This window comes from Rhincodon typus, chromosome 2, assembly GCF_021869965.1.
Source record: "Rhincodon typus isolate 14 chromosome 2, sRhiTyp1.1, whole genome shotgun sequence".
Lineage (NCBI taxonomy): Eukaryota > Metazoa > Chordata > Chondrichthyes > Orectolobiformes > Rhincodontidae > Rhincodon > Rhincodon typus.
Window position 1 is genome coordinate 114,601,862 of NC_063333.1, and position 13,434 is coordinate 114,615,295.

The 13,434-nt window shown below is 39.1% G+C and overlaps 1 protein-coding gene across 1 annotated transcript; it reads right to left on the reverse strand.

Moving 5' to 3' along the window:
• Positions 1-645: 645 nt before the first annotated feature.
• mylipa (myosin regulatory light chain interacting protein a) lies at positions 646-9,936 on the reverse strand. The gene is made up of 7 exons (XM_020530509.2): positions 9,453-9,936; positions 8,710-8,900; positions 4,276-4,461; positions 3,703-3,900; positions 3,244-3,408; positions 2,100-2,517; positions 646-1,884 (listed from the first exon to the last, which is right to left on the reverse strand). The coding sequence occupies exons 1-7, from the start codon at positions 9,537-9,539 to the stop codon at positions 1,795-1,797; spliced, it is 1,335 nt and encodes a 444-aa protein (XP_020386098.1). The 5' UTR covers positions 9,540-9,936; the 3' UTR covers positions 646-1,794.
• Between the last annotated feature and the right edge of the window lie 3,498 nt (positions 9,937-13,434).

Below are 13,434 nucleotides of genomic sequence, written 5' to 3' on the forward strand. Positions count from 1 at the left end.
AGATAAAATCCCCTAATGTTAGAACCTTCTTATTCTTACAGCTCTGTGATCTCCTTACGTTTACACTTCATTAATTTATACAGGATATGCACTGAAATAACTGTAGGCTTTTGAATCAAGACATTATTCCTTAACCAATAAAACAACTAGTTATATATCTTACTGTTGCTTATGGCAGTTGGGAATGCAAATGGCTGCCGTGTCATGATTATTATACCTGTGGCTACATTTAACATTCAACATTCATTGGTTGTGAAGCATACTGGACATCCCAAGATAATAAAAGACCCCGAATTTAGGCCTCAGAACATTTTAGAATTCAACACAATAGGAGGTAGCAATTAAATTCAGGACAGTTTCTCATACTCAATTATGAAACTTCAAACCTGAAAAGACTTTTTTTCTTGAAAAAGCAGGCCTTCATTAGAAGTTCAGAAGAATGCCAACCAAAAACCCACCACACCAAGATCTGACAGCGATATAGAAGTATACTCAAGCAATATAAATCAATACTTAGGAGTAAAATCAGTAACTGGAACAGGGAGACGAGAAACCCACCTGGGCATCCAATTATGGCCCAATGTGTTCCATTCGAGAGAAGCATTAAAAATGTTCTACAAATATGATACCTTGAAACCAAAGCACTTCAATTAATACAAAAAACTTTTATTGACATTTTTTAATTAAAAAAGAATATAAAAAGTCAGAGTTAAGTGTAGCTTAGGCAATTTTCTTGAAATGGAAATAAACCTAATTTATACAAAGTGAAAAAATAGATATCCCTTTCAGCAAGAGGCTACGCACTAACATGACAAATCAACAATATATATTTTTAAAGTCTGAAACATTGTGCAAAGAACCTGATCTGTACAGAAACAGATGGAATCTAATCATTGCTGCTACATTAAGGCAACCCTATGAATAATACATTTTGGAAATTCCTTAATAAAGTGACACTGTAGATTATTCCTAGCACACACACACACACACACACACACACACAGTCTTTGCATCTGAAAGATATACTGACCATGCGCTTCAGGGTGGAGAATTTCAGTAACAAACCTAGTTTTTAAAAACAACAACTCCTTGTAGTCATACTTCAGCATTTTTGTCATGTCTTTTTGGTGGGTGTAGGAGTAGGCAGGGAGAAGTTGTACAGAACAACTGGATTTGCATATTGCAGAATTAAAAAAAGTACTTCTGCTGTAGACAATGTTCAGAATTTAAAAACAGGTTTAACATACAATATTTTCCACCCTGCAATATGTTGAAGGACAAATAAAGCTATTACACGCTGCAAATAATTCTGCTCCATTGCACCAATGCTGTTAATTTTGGTGTCATTTACATGTGAAATTACAAAAAGGTTAAAAATAAACTTATTTTTAAAAAGCATGTCAAAACATAAAAGTTCTAACACTATGGATGAATAATCCAAGAAACAAAATAAGATTCAGCTAAAGAAAATTGCTGAGGCAGTGTCATTACTTCTCCATTACAAGCTTCTGGAAGAAAATACTACAGTACAAAATTTTCTTGTCAACTGATAGAGTTTAGCAGTTGGCTTTAAAGCTGCCCAGCCTTACAATACCATCTGTGGCAGAGGTTTGTTCAAGAATCTTCAGTGTTTTGGAATAGTCCTGCCAAAACCTTTCATAATCCACAGAACAGAAAAAGGGAGCCAGAACAAGCTGCTGCATTTGTGTGACCAAACATAGGAGTGCTTTCTAGTTTCTTCTGTAATGTACATCACTGAAAATCATACAGTCAGACCTGCTGACCCATAAATGTTCAAATTACAGAGAGGTTGAGAAGACTGGCACACGTGGGCAAGAATACTTGCTGAATGTGATCAATGTCAGATCGACAAACTGGACAGGCCTAGGTTTAAAAAAAAAAAATGGTTAGAAGTTAGACAGTGTAATTATTCAATTACTTAAAGACCAATTTTTTAGAAACACCTTTGACCATTTTCATTTCAGAGGTAAATTATGCAAGTCCTAAATTATGTACAAAACTGAAGGATAAACTTCCCTATGGAAAGTCGGTTCAGATATCAGCAAATTATTGAAACGGTAAAAATAACAAAATCTTACCTGTAGCTGATTAGCACAAGAACCACAGCAAACCATGTGTCCACAGGGGCAGAAGGCAGTATTAATCTCCTCACCACAACAGACCATGCACAATAACGCTTCTTTAAGTTTTCGAATCTTTTCTTGAAGCACCTGACTTTGCTGGCAGCTCTCCCCTTCACAACTGTTACAGTTCAATTCATGCTCTGAAGATTTAAGTGGAGAGTTCTGGCCATCTCGATTGTGTGGAACAAAGTCTACAATGCCAGCATGATACAAAGCTCTTCGTGTATGGTCATACACCTCCTTGGATGTGCGTTTGATGTCAAAAACATATTTCTTACCCAGATTGATACTTTCATTGAGAAACAAAGAAGCAAGATGGCCCTTGAAGTCTCTGCTGTATTGCATCATGACAGCATTGGTCACAGTATCACACCTGAAGAGGATATTAATTCAGTTAAGCGCCAAATGACAACAACAACAATAATAATAATAATAAATATTTTTAAAATGTAACGTTCTAGGAAAAAGTACATCATATTGCTGAGACTGCTCCAAATAACTTTGTTTTAAAGTCACAGAAGGCTTTTGGTTTTTAAAAGCAAAAACAAACAAACTACATTAGTCCATTGGAAGCCCTGTTCCAAAAAATTTTTAAATGGGATGTACAGCATTGCTGACATAGCCAACATTTATTGCTCGTCCCCAGTTGCCTCGAGATGGTGGTGGTGGTAGTAGTAATTGTGAGCCACCTTTGAACTGTTGCAGTATTTCTATAGTGGTTTGTTATAATCAAGTGGCTTACTAAACCATTTTAGAGGGCAATAAGAATCAGATATTACAAAATGCCTGCAAGTCTCACATATGTAAGAAAACCTTCCTCCCCAGTGCCCCATCAAAAAAAAAGCAAAAAGGACCAAATATAACAGCCAATACAAAACCAGAGAAGTTGTTTAAAAGACTATTGCTCTTCAAATATGAAGATATTACACAAGATGTGTACACTTCTTAAATGGGACTCAATATTTCAGCTTCCATGATAAGCATCAACTCTCAAAAGTGTAAGAAATAAAACTACAGGAAGACTTGGAATGACTACAACTCTCCTTGTAGTTAACGAAGGTCTACAGGAATGAAAATCAAAACTGCAGTAATAGCATACCTGTAAAATGCATGGGTTTCAGTTATCGCACGATAAAGGGCACTTGCTGCTCTAGTGCTGATCAGCTTCAATATTAGGACTGTACTGCTGCCAGACTCCCTTGTGATTGTAAGGTAAACATTTTTTGCAGATTGAGTAGCCATCTGGATAATAGGGTATGAAATCCTGTAGGACAAAAATCAGAACAATCAAAAAGTTCATTGAAATCAAAAGGCAATTTCAGTTACATAATCAACATCTTCCTAATTAAACATATTTCTTAAAATCACTCAGTTGACAGTCAGCAGCAGAGGAAAGAGAAATGAGACTAGACTATAGCAGCTGCACTTTTCAGAAAAATGCTCTTAGTTTAACCATTATGATAATTGTCCAGTAGTCAACTTTAAAAAGGATCACATAATCTAAAAACATATGCAAAAATAAAAAAATCCTTGGAGTTGAACTAAAAAGTTAACTAGCCTGTTAATTAGGTTCAAGTTTTCTTTGCAGACAGATATGCCATCAGGACCCACTCCAATCATCAACTTCTGTCCATCACCATCCTTTACCGAATGCCATTCCACACCATAGTGTTCCAGCGTGCATGCAATCTGGAGAAGCCGGTACTCAGCTCTGCATGGACTCATTCCTTCCAATTCCTTGTGTTTCACAACAATACTATTGAAACAAAAGCAGTGCTTGTATTACTTAAAAGGGTAAGGAGGAAGGAAGGACAAAGGGAAGTCATTGCTCCCTGTTACAAAGTATGCTACGAAAAAGACAAAAACACTTAATTTGGTCTACCCATTCCTTCCCAAAATAGAACATTTTGCATGCAGGTAAGCTTACTTTAGTGGCACTGCCTTTTTGTTTTGAAAAGAAAATTTATGATTTTAAGAGAGAGGAAAATACAGAAGCACAGTAAACTTTAAAATTACAAGCTTAGATTTCTGACAAATCCTTTTGCCAGAACTCTTGGAAAAGGTCAGGCTTATCCAAACTTGCTAGAATAAACGTGAGGAGGCTGAATGCAACTTTATCCAGCTGACTCACCTGTTCAAAGTGCTGGTGTTTAATTCATTCGCACAGAGGTCTTCATAACAATACTTGACAGTGTTTTGATTGTAGTCTCCGAATTCTACTTGTGCTAGAAGTGCACTCAAATCCAGAGCCTGCTCTGGCGAACAGAGCAGGCGTCCGTTTAGGAGGTCATCCCGGACATGCAGAAAAAATTGATGCCTGGAGTTTGAGACAGGATAAAAATGATTTGAAGAAAACTCATTCCATAGAGATTTTAGAATGTTTATTCAGTACAAATCCTTACTACAGTTTAGGCACTTGTGGGGAAAACAAAGTCCAGGTATAGTTTGTTAATAATATATTTTAGTAATGTTTGTTTAGAGATAATAGGAGAACCACCACACAATTAGTATTACCACCTTGGAATTCAGTTGAACTTACGATTTAACCAAGAAGGTTTAAAGTTTTGATTAAAAAAAAAAAACAAAAAACTGCTTTAAGCACATTACGTTCAGTAATTCCTACTGAACTTTTAATCAATATGATACTTATGCTAATATTTCTATGCAAGATTCAGGAATTAGCCAACGTTGGGCAGGACAAGGGGCAACAGATTGGATTTAAATTCACCTGCCGTAATTTGAAATCCCCAAGTTAATTTGTTTTTCCACACTGTACAAGTTCAACTTCCCACTTTTAAAGGAAACCACAGTAATGACTTCTTTAGGAGTAAAATCTACCCATGGGAAATGCAGCCAATAGAATAGCTTCCACAAATATAGCAGATCTGTCAAGGTCTGTTCAGATAGATAAGCAAGTTTTGTTGCTCCATAATAAATTTCAGAAACTGATGAAGCTGGGCAACTTCAAACCCAAGCAATTTCCAGTGAAATGCATTCTTTTGATGCATATCCTCCCCATCACCACTAATACAAAACACTGATTTATGCACTACATTAAGCAACAGTATTAAAAGTTTTCACATAGTTGACTGAAATTTCACTGAAGTTATGATATATTCAGTGAGTGGTAGATGGTATTTGGCACACAAACTGTTTCTGAGAAATGAAAATTGGGAATTTACCTTGCTAAGCAGGAAACAGAAGATAAACTAGCTCCATTACACACAACTTTGAATTCAAAGTAGAACATGTCATTCCAATTTCAATAACAGTAGAGGGCAATCTGCACGCAATGCTTTGAAGCACAATAGAGGAACGCAAAATAAATGGTACGCTGTCAAATTCTACAGGGCAAAACACTGCCATGGAAGGCAGTGTGGGAAGGGCAAGACATGAAGCAAAATTAAATTAAGGGAGAAATGAGTCCATGTGAACGTGGGGACAAGGGAAACAATAGTCGAGACAGTCTAAAGAAAACAAAAAGGAGACTGCAAGAGCAGACAAATCATTTAGGCTAGCCCCTGGAAAAAAACGTATGGCAATAGCATTAAAACTTGGTGCCCAAAGTAATTATCACAAATGCCATAAGAATCCCAAAAGTAACAAATTAAAAATTGGAAGATCAACAGTACATGTGTGAAAGTTGGTTATTATCTCATTTAGCTAAAAAGGTATTAATAATTCCAGAACACCATATTTGCAAGAGGTTACTCTCGGTCAAATGTTAACAATGTAAACAAAAGGTTACTAAAGGACAAGTATGCATCAACTGGCAACAGAAAAAGAAACAGTTTCAATATCACAAAAACCACGACAGTCAACAGTACAAAGTTCAATATCAAACTTTAAGTTACATGACTAACTAGAAAATACAAAAAAAATTCCAGAATCCAGTGAATAATCCAGAGTTCAGCAGGCTAATAATTTCAATATGGAATAAAAAGAGATTAATTCTTAGCAATGCCCTGCTTTCTCAAGTGTCATTTCAACATCAGTACCTCAAACAAAATTCTAAATCAGATCACCTGCTACAACAGCCAACGTAAAGGCCAGTATAGGATGATACCTCCTCTACAAAACAAAATTGCACTTTTTTTTCAGCATGGATTCAGGAACAGGACCACACAGTCATTGTCAATTCTTCAACAGCTGCCAAACAGTTGGAAGCCAGAGCGAATGCACACAGTGAACCCTGACAGTGCTTTGCCAGAAAACGTTTATCTACAATTGCTCACTCACATTTTGTGCAAGATGACAGTTTACATACAGATAAAAGATAAAGTTCTAGGATTCCTTCAGGGTCAGAATTAAAACCAAAAATTTCAAAATATTCAGGGCAGTGAATTCAGTTTGCTTTGAGCAACTGATTTGTAGTTTTTTCTTTACACTGGATTGGATACACCCCATGGATCAGGGTTTTTTTTTTGGCAGACTGCAATTTAAACTTGACATCAAAAACCAGTCAATTTCAGTAATGCATTTGCACTCCCACCTCTGTCCAATGTTTCTTCAATTATCTGATGAAATTCTAGAATAAGTCAGGCACCTGAACAATTCCAAGTTCCTATCGGAAGGTGACAAAATCTAGATGGCCCAGTTGCATGACCTCTATTTCAATATTAGCACATTATGAATAGTCACTGATCAAGGGAACACATTGGATGTTAGACCAAGAGGTGCTCAAAAAATTTAAAAAAAAAAGGACAAAATTCATCAGAAATACAAATATGTACAAAATTTTCGTTTAAAATACAGAAAAGACAAGGACAACGGAACAGCTATTAAATGCACTCTCAGCCAGACACCTTAGTTGGCAGCTATTATTCAATGGATAGGACTCTTGTCCTAGACTCAGAACACGCTGGACTCAAAATTAAGTAATTAGTCCAGTATGTGGATGTTAAAAACTTCCACCATTATTACAAAGCTCTTTAATGCCCTGGCTAATATTTAGTTCACAGCAAACACAGATCTACCATACAGCTGTTTGTAGGATGATCAAAAGTCATGAAAGACATTACATAAATGCAAGCCTCTTTGTTGTGCTGGGAGTTGAAGAAAATAGTGCAATGATGAGACAGTATGTTAAAGTGAACTGCCAGAATGCAAGATATGATTCGTCCAAAAAAGTTTTGATCTCTGCCCGATTTGGACACAGCTCAAATGAGGTGAGCTGCTCCCACCATGTCTAGTAATTTCTCTGACAACTAGCTAATTCAACAGCAAAAAATTAGAGACTAGATAACATACTTGCTGTTTGTCGATTTCAGGAAGAAACTGTTTTGGTTTGGCTGGGGACAAAAATTGCCTGCAGGCTTGCAGCAGGCTATATTCAGTCATCCTGCAATTTTAGTTCTGAAACCAGCAGAAAAAAAACAAACAAACATCTTGAAGCAGAAACTACCAATCACAAAGCTACTTATTTTCTCACTGTACTATGGCCCAGTGGCAACACTGTGGGTGGCTTTACACCAGGAAGTAAATGGTCAGCAGAGGTAACAACCAGTCAACTCACTCAAACGAAACAAAAGTAATTTTTTTTGTTTCACAGTTTGTTAGACTTGAAGTTTCTAAATATATTCAAATTCATTGGTGGAAGCGCTGAGAGCTGACATTTAAACTATTCGGGTTTGGATCAAATAAAATCGTCAAAAGACATTAAAAACACAGCCAAGCAATAAAACCACGGACACATAATACCAGAAGTTTACGCAAACTTGGTGGCGGTATTGCTTCTCTCAATACTTAATTGAGAACTTATTACAACAGACAGCATTTAATGGAGCTTGCACTGGGGAATAGTGGGGCAGAGTAGGACCACAGTTGTACCAAAACCAGCAATGACAATTGTCCTCCCACATGCCCAAAGCGCAACAAGAAAAGTGTACATTTTTCTCCATTAGATTAAAAACAATGCCCTGTCAATTCAGTCAAACCAAAGCCTTTGTAGATCAATAGTAATTCATACGAGCTTTAAGAAATAAACCATTCTGTCTGGTTTTAATTTTTGCACTAACACTACATAAACTTCACTTTTGGAAAACTATTTTAAGCTTTCACTCGTTTACCACTATTCTTCAAAAAAAGGAATTAAAAGATAAATAAAAAGTAATTTGAAATCATGCAGTACAATCCATTCCCCAAGAATCTCTTTCAAAACATTTTTCGTGAACTAAGGTGGATGTTCGAATCTGACATTTACCTCAATTAGTTAAAACAGAATCAAAATTGCCGATGCCACACCGACAAGCATTTCAGTTCAACTAAACCCGAGATTTAAAAAAGTTCAATGCAATGAGCCCGGAGCGCTAGGACCCAGTAGTGCCTGATTACAGTTAGAACGCTAGTTTCTGCTACAATGACCCATAATAACACTGCAACGGCGAGGTTACTATCGGTCATCTGGAAGTGCAAGAACAAACTAGCAAGGAATCATTAAGTTTGTTCAAGTCGATACAACGAGACTTAAAAAAAAACCATATGCGAAACGCAAAGTAAAAAGATTAAATATCAGACTTTCATTTAAGCCAAGAAACAAAAAGCTCCAATTTATTAAGAAACACACCTAGTTTGCTCCTGAAGTAAAAGATGAGGTTCCACAAAAAATTTAACTCGGAGTTTGAATCTATAAGGAGGCATCCCTTCGATCTGTTGAGAGATTCTGTTCCTCAGGTTCAACCACAGAGTCTCCCCCTTGTTCGCAGAGTACTGCAGACCCAAATAGTCATCCTCTATAATGCCGAGCCTGTGGCAGACCTGGGCAAGAGAAAGGAGAGACCCCCTTACACTATTTGAAAAAGGATGACTGAACTACCGTCCCATCTTCCAAAATACACAGACTAATCCTCCCCACTTCTAAAATAAAGATAGGAAATGTAAACCCCAAACAAAACGACAAATTCCCTCCGCCGCAACGAGAGAGTAGGAACCCGAGGCAAAACAAAGCAGAGAGTACTACAATCCGTTAATAAGAAAGTTAACTGGTTATAAACATGGGGAGGGAGGGCAGATTTAAAAACAATATCTACGTTAGAAAAGAATGTATCAATTCACATGGGCATTTCGGCTTTGGGAAAAAGTCCAAAGGACATAACATCTGGACCAAGCTCTAATAATCAATTTAGGTCTTCTGATCAGCGATAAATTGAGGGGTATTCGCGGGGGGAAAAGACAGAAATGTGGGGTCAAGGCCACAAACGAAACCTTCCCGAATGGCGGAGCAGGCGGGGGTGGAAACCGAATGGTCTATTCCTGCTCCTGATGATCCGGTAGCACGGAGTAAATCCGGGGAAGCGCTGCGGGCCTTACCTGGTTCAGACAGTCCTCGCCGTTCGCTTTCGGATCCACCTCCACTTCCATCACCACCGAGTCGGGCCTGGTCACGTAGCACAGCATGGCGATAGCAGGACTCTCGGGGATCCGGATCAGTGGCCGTCACTCTCCTTTTCGATACTGCGGATAGCACCCCCCTCCCCTCAAACTGGCATCGAGGCTCAGCCGGGCTTGACCAGCCTAGGCCGCCGGTACCAAGCACTGGGCCCAGTTCACATACAGCTGTCCAGCTCCAGGCCTTAACCCGGTGGGAGCCCCCGGCTTTGGGTTCCTGGACCCAGCAGCAGATAGCAACCCCCCACACAGCCCGCCCTCCAGGTTCTAGACGCTCCGTTCCGGTTTCTTTCCACAAATACCCGGCTTGACGTCAGCTAGACAGCAGAAAACCAATTGCAGAAAAGCATTACTGCTCTCTGACCAATAGGAAAACACGTAGATTGAAGGGTGAAACAGAAAGAAACTGGATCGAGTCTCTTCAAATGAGATCACCGGCTCTCTGTGGGATCTTTATCGCTGAGATCACCAGTCTTCTCAGTGAGATCTGCCACAGTGGGGTTACAGGTTCTTTCCGTGGAATCTCTAATCAAAGAAATCCGTCAGAATAGTAAGTGGCTTGGAAGGAAACTGGTGTTACACAATGCTACCACTGAGCATCAGTAGTGGAGGGAGAGTACATCATAGTCATACAGCATGGAAGCAGACCCTTCAGTCCAAACTAAACATTATCCCAAACTAAACTAGCCCCACGTGCCTGCGCTTGGCACATAACCCTCTCAACATTTCTTATTCATGTACTGCTCGAAACGCCTTTAAAACGTTGTAGCTATACCTGGCATCCACCATTTCCTCTGGAAATTTATTCCAAAAAAGAAGACCCTTATATCACTTTCAAATCTTTCTCCTCTCACTTCAAAAATATGCCCCCTCGTCTTGAAACCCTCCACCCTATGAAAAAGACACTTGTCATTCACTTTACCTAAACCTCTCATGATTTTATAAATCTCCATCAGGTCACCCCTCAACTTCGTACTCTCCAGTGAAAGAAAAAGTCCCAGCCTGTCCAGCCTCTCCTATACAACTCAAACACTCCATTCCCAGCAACATACTTATAAATCTTTTCTGAATCCTGTCCAGTTTAATAATATCCTTCCTATAACAGGACAACCAGAACTAGACATTGTACTCCAAGAAGAGGCTTCACCAACGTATCACAATTCATATTCTCCATGATCTGAGCAATGAAGACAAGCATACTAAACACTTTCTTAATCACCCTGACTAGATGTAATGCAAACTTCAAACAACCTGAACTTATATGTCTCTCTGTTCTACAACACTACTAAAGGACCTACTTTTAATTGTACAAGTCCTGCCCTTGTTTGTTTTACCAAAGTGTAATACCTCACATTTATCCAAATTAAACTCCATCCATAACTCCTCAGCCCATTGACCCAATTGATCAACGTCTCTTTGTAATCTTAGATAACCCTCTTCACAGTCCATTATACCACCAATTCTGGTATCATTCACAAAATGACTAACCTTGCCTTCAAATTCTCACTTAAATCACTTATATAAATGACAAACAAAAGGGGACCCAGAGTGATCCTGGTAGAACACCACTGGTCACAGGACTGCAGTCCAAAAAACAACTCTCCACCATCATTCTCTCTTCTGCCTTGAGCCAATTTTGTATCCATTCGGTAAGTTCACCCTGAATCCCATATGATGTAAGTTTACTAATTAGTCTACCACGCAGGACCTTGTCAAAGGCTTTACTTAAGTCCAATATCTGAAATGTAAACAATGTCTACTACTCTGCCCTCATCAATCTCTTTGGCTACTTCCTGAAAAACCTCAGTCTGGACGGTGTCAAGCTTCTCAAGTTTTGTTGGAGCTGCAGTCATCCAGGTAAGTGAGAGTATTCCATTATAAGCTTGACTTGTGGCTTGTAGGTGGTGGACAGGCTTCAGGGAGTCAGTGGTAAGTTACTCACTGTTTCTCATAGAATCATTGAATCTCAACAGTGCAGAAAGAGGCCATTTGGCCCATCGAGTTTACACTGACCCTCCAAAGAGCATCCCACCCAGTCTTAGCCCCCTGGCCCTATCCCTGTAACCCTGCATTTAACATGCCTGATCGACCTAGCCTATACCTCCCTGGACAGTATAGGGCAATTTAGCATGGCCAATCCAGCTAACCTGCACATCTTCCAACCTGCTCTTGTAGCTCTTATGTGGCTAGTCCAGTTCAGTTTCTGGTCAATGGTAACTCCCAGATTGTTGGTAGTGGGGGATTCAGTGATAGTAATGCCATTTAATCTCAAGGGATGATGGTTAGATTTTCTCTTGTTGGAGATGATCATTGCCTGATCATTTGTATGGCATGAATGTTACTTGTTACCTGTCACCCAAGCCTGAATATTGTCCACATCTTACTGCATTTGGGCACGACTGCTTCAGTATCCAAGGAGTCATGAATGGTGCATAACATTATCCAAACATGAACAAATATCCCCACTTTCTCCAATCAATGTAATTAGTGTTCCCCTTCCTGGAACCATTCTTGTGAATCTTTTCTGTTCCATTCCCAATGCCTTCTCAGCCTTCCTAAAATGTGCTGCCCAGAACTGGACCCAATACTCCAGTTGAAACTAAAATAGTGTTGTATACAGTTTCAACATAATTAACTTGTTTTACACTCTATGGCCCTATTGATAAAACTTGTAATGCCATAAGCTTCAATAACAATGTCCTCAACCTGCTCCGCTACCTTCACTAATTTATGCACATTTACACCTAGTTCCCTCTGCCTGTCTGAGTAAAGCACAAAAAAAGGCCTTTGCTCTATTTGGACCATGTTGACTGTCTCTAAGAGCAACATAAAGGAAGATGGTTGCGGTTATACAAAATAGGAGCAGAAATAGGCTATCTTTCCCCTCAGAGATAGTAAGAATTGCCGATGCTGGAGTCAGAGATAACACAGTGTGGAGCTGGAGGAACACAGCAAGCCAGGCAGCATCAGAGGAGCAGGAAAGCTGACGTTTTGGGGTCCCAACCCGAAACGTCAGCTTTTCTGCTCTCTGATGCTGCCTGGCCTGCTGTGTTCCTCTAGCTCCACACTATGTTGTACCTTTCTCCTCAATCTGTTCTGCCATTCAGTAAGATTATGGCTGATCTGATTACTTCACATTCCCACCCACCTGCCAATAACCTTTTGATCTTTTGTTTCACTAATGACTTATCTTTACTCAAAGTCAGAACTTTGGATGTTCGCTGATGATTACACAATAATCAGCACCATTTGCATCTCCTCAGATAGTTAAGGAGTTGTTAAAGTGTTAAATAAAGGTGCACATTTACAGCAACATCTGAACAACATCCACGTATTGATTGTAATGAGGTCAGCCAGGTGGATATCATAGAATACAAGTTCTTTGTTTGGACCAGATTATCAGCCCCAATCAGGGAACCTTGGCTGACAGATAAGAACAGGAGTGTCAGACGTCATGTACACTCTGAGAGTTGGATCAGTGTCAAGGATTCTCCACGTGCAATTAAAGGGTGATTTGGTGACAGGATACTGGCCTTTATGGAGTTATAGGTATTTCTCCTATACCACGATAGTTACGTTCTTGTGCAACTTTGTGCTATAGAAAGTCGCCGTAGAAAACAGAGTTATTTGGAAATCGCTATACTGTACAGTAGAAAGTTCGCATTATCCAAACAGCGTCCAGTATTCATCAATCGCATTACACCCAATTTGCATTAATGAAACACAGAAATACCTGTATTTCATTCCAGGGTTGGGCTGAAAAGCAGCAAGTAACATTTACCAGGTAATGGTATTCTTCAACGAGAGATTCTGGACATTTTCCCTTTATGTTCAATTCCATTACCATCACTGAATTCCCCCACTATCAATATCCAAGGGATTTCTTTGACCAGAAACTGAACTG

Coding starts and splice junctions, on each gene's coding strand:
- mylipa (XM_020530509.2), bottom strand. CDS start 9,539: ATGCTGTGCTACGTGACCAGGCCCGACTCGGTGGTGATGGAAGTGGAG. Junction 8,901..9,452: donor GCGAGGACTGTCTGAACCAG/GTAAGGCCCGCA, acceptor TCTCTTGCCCAG/GTCTGCCACAGGCTCGGCAT. Junction 3,901..4,275: donor AACACCAGCACTTTGAACAG/GTGAGTCAGCTG, acceptor TTGTTTCAATAG/TATTGTTGTGAAACACAAGG.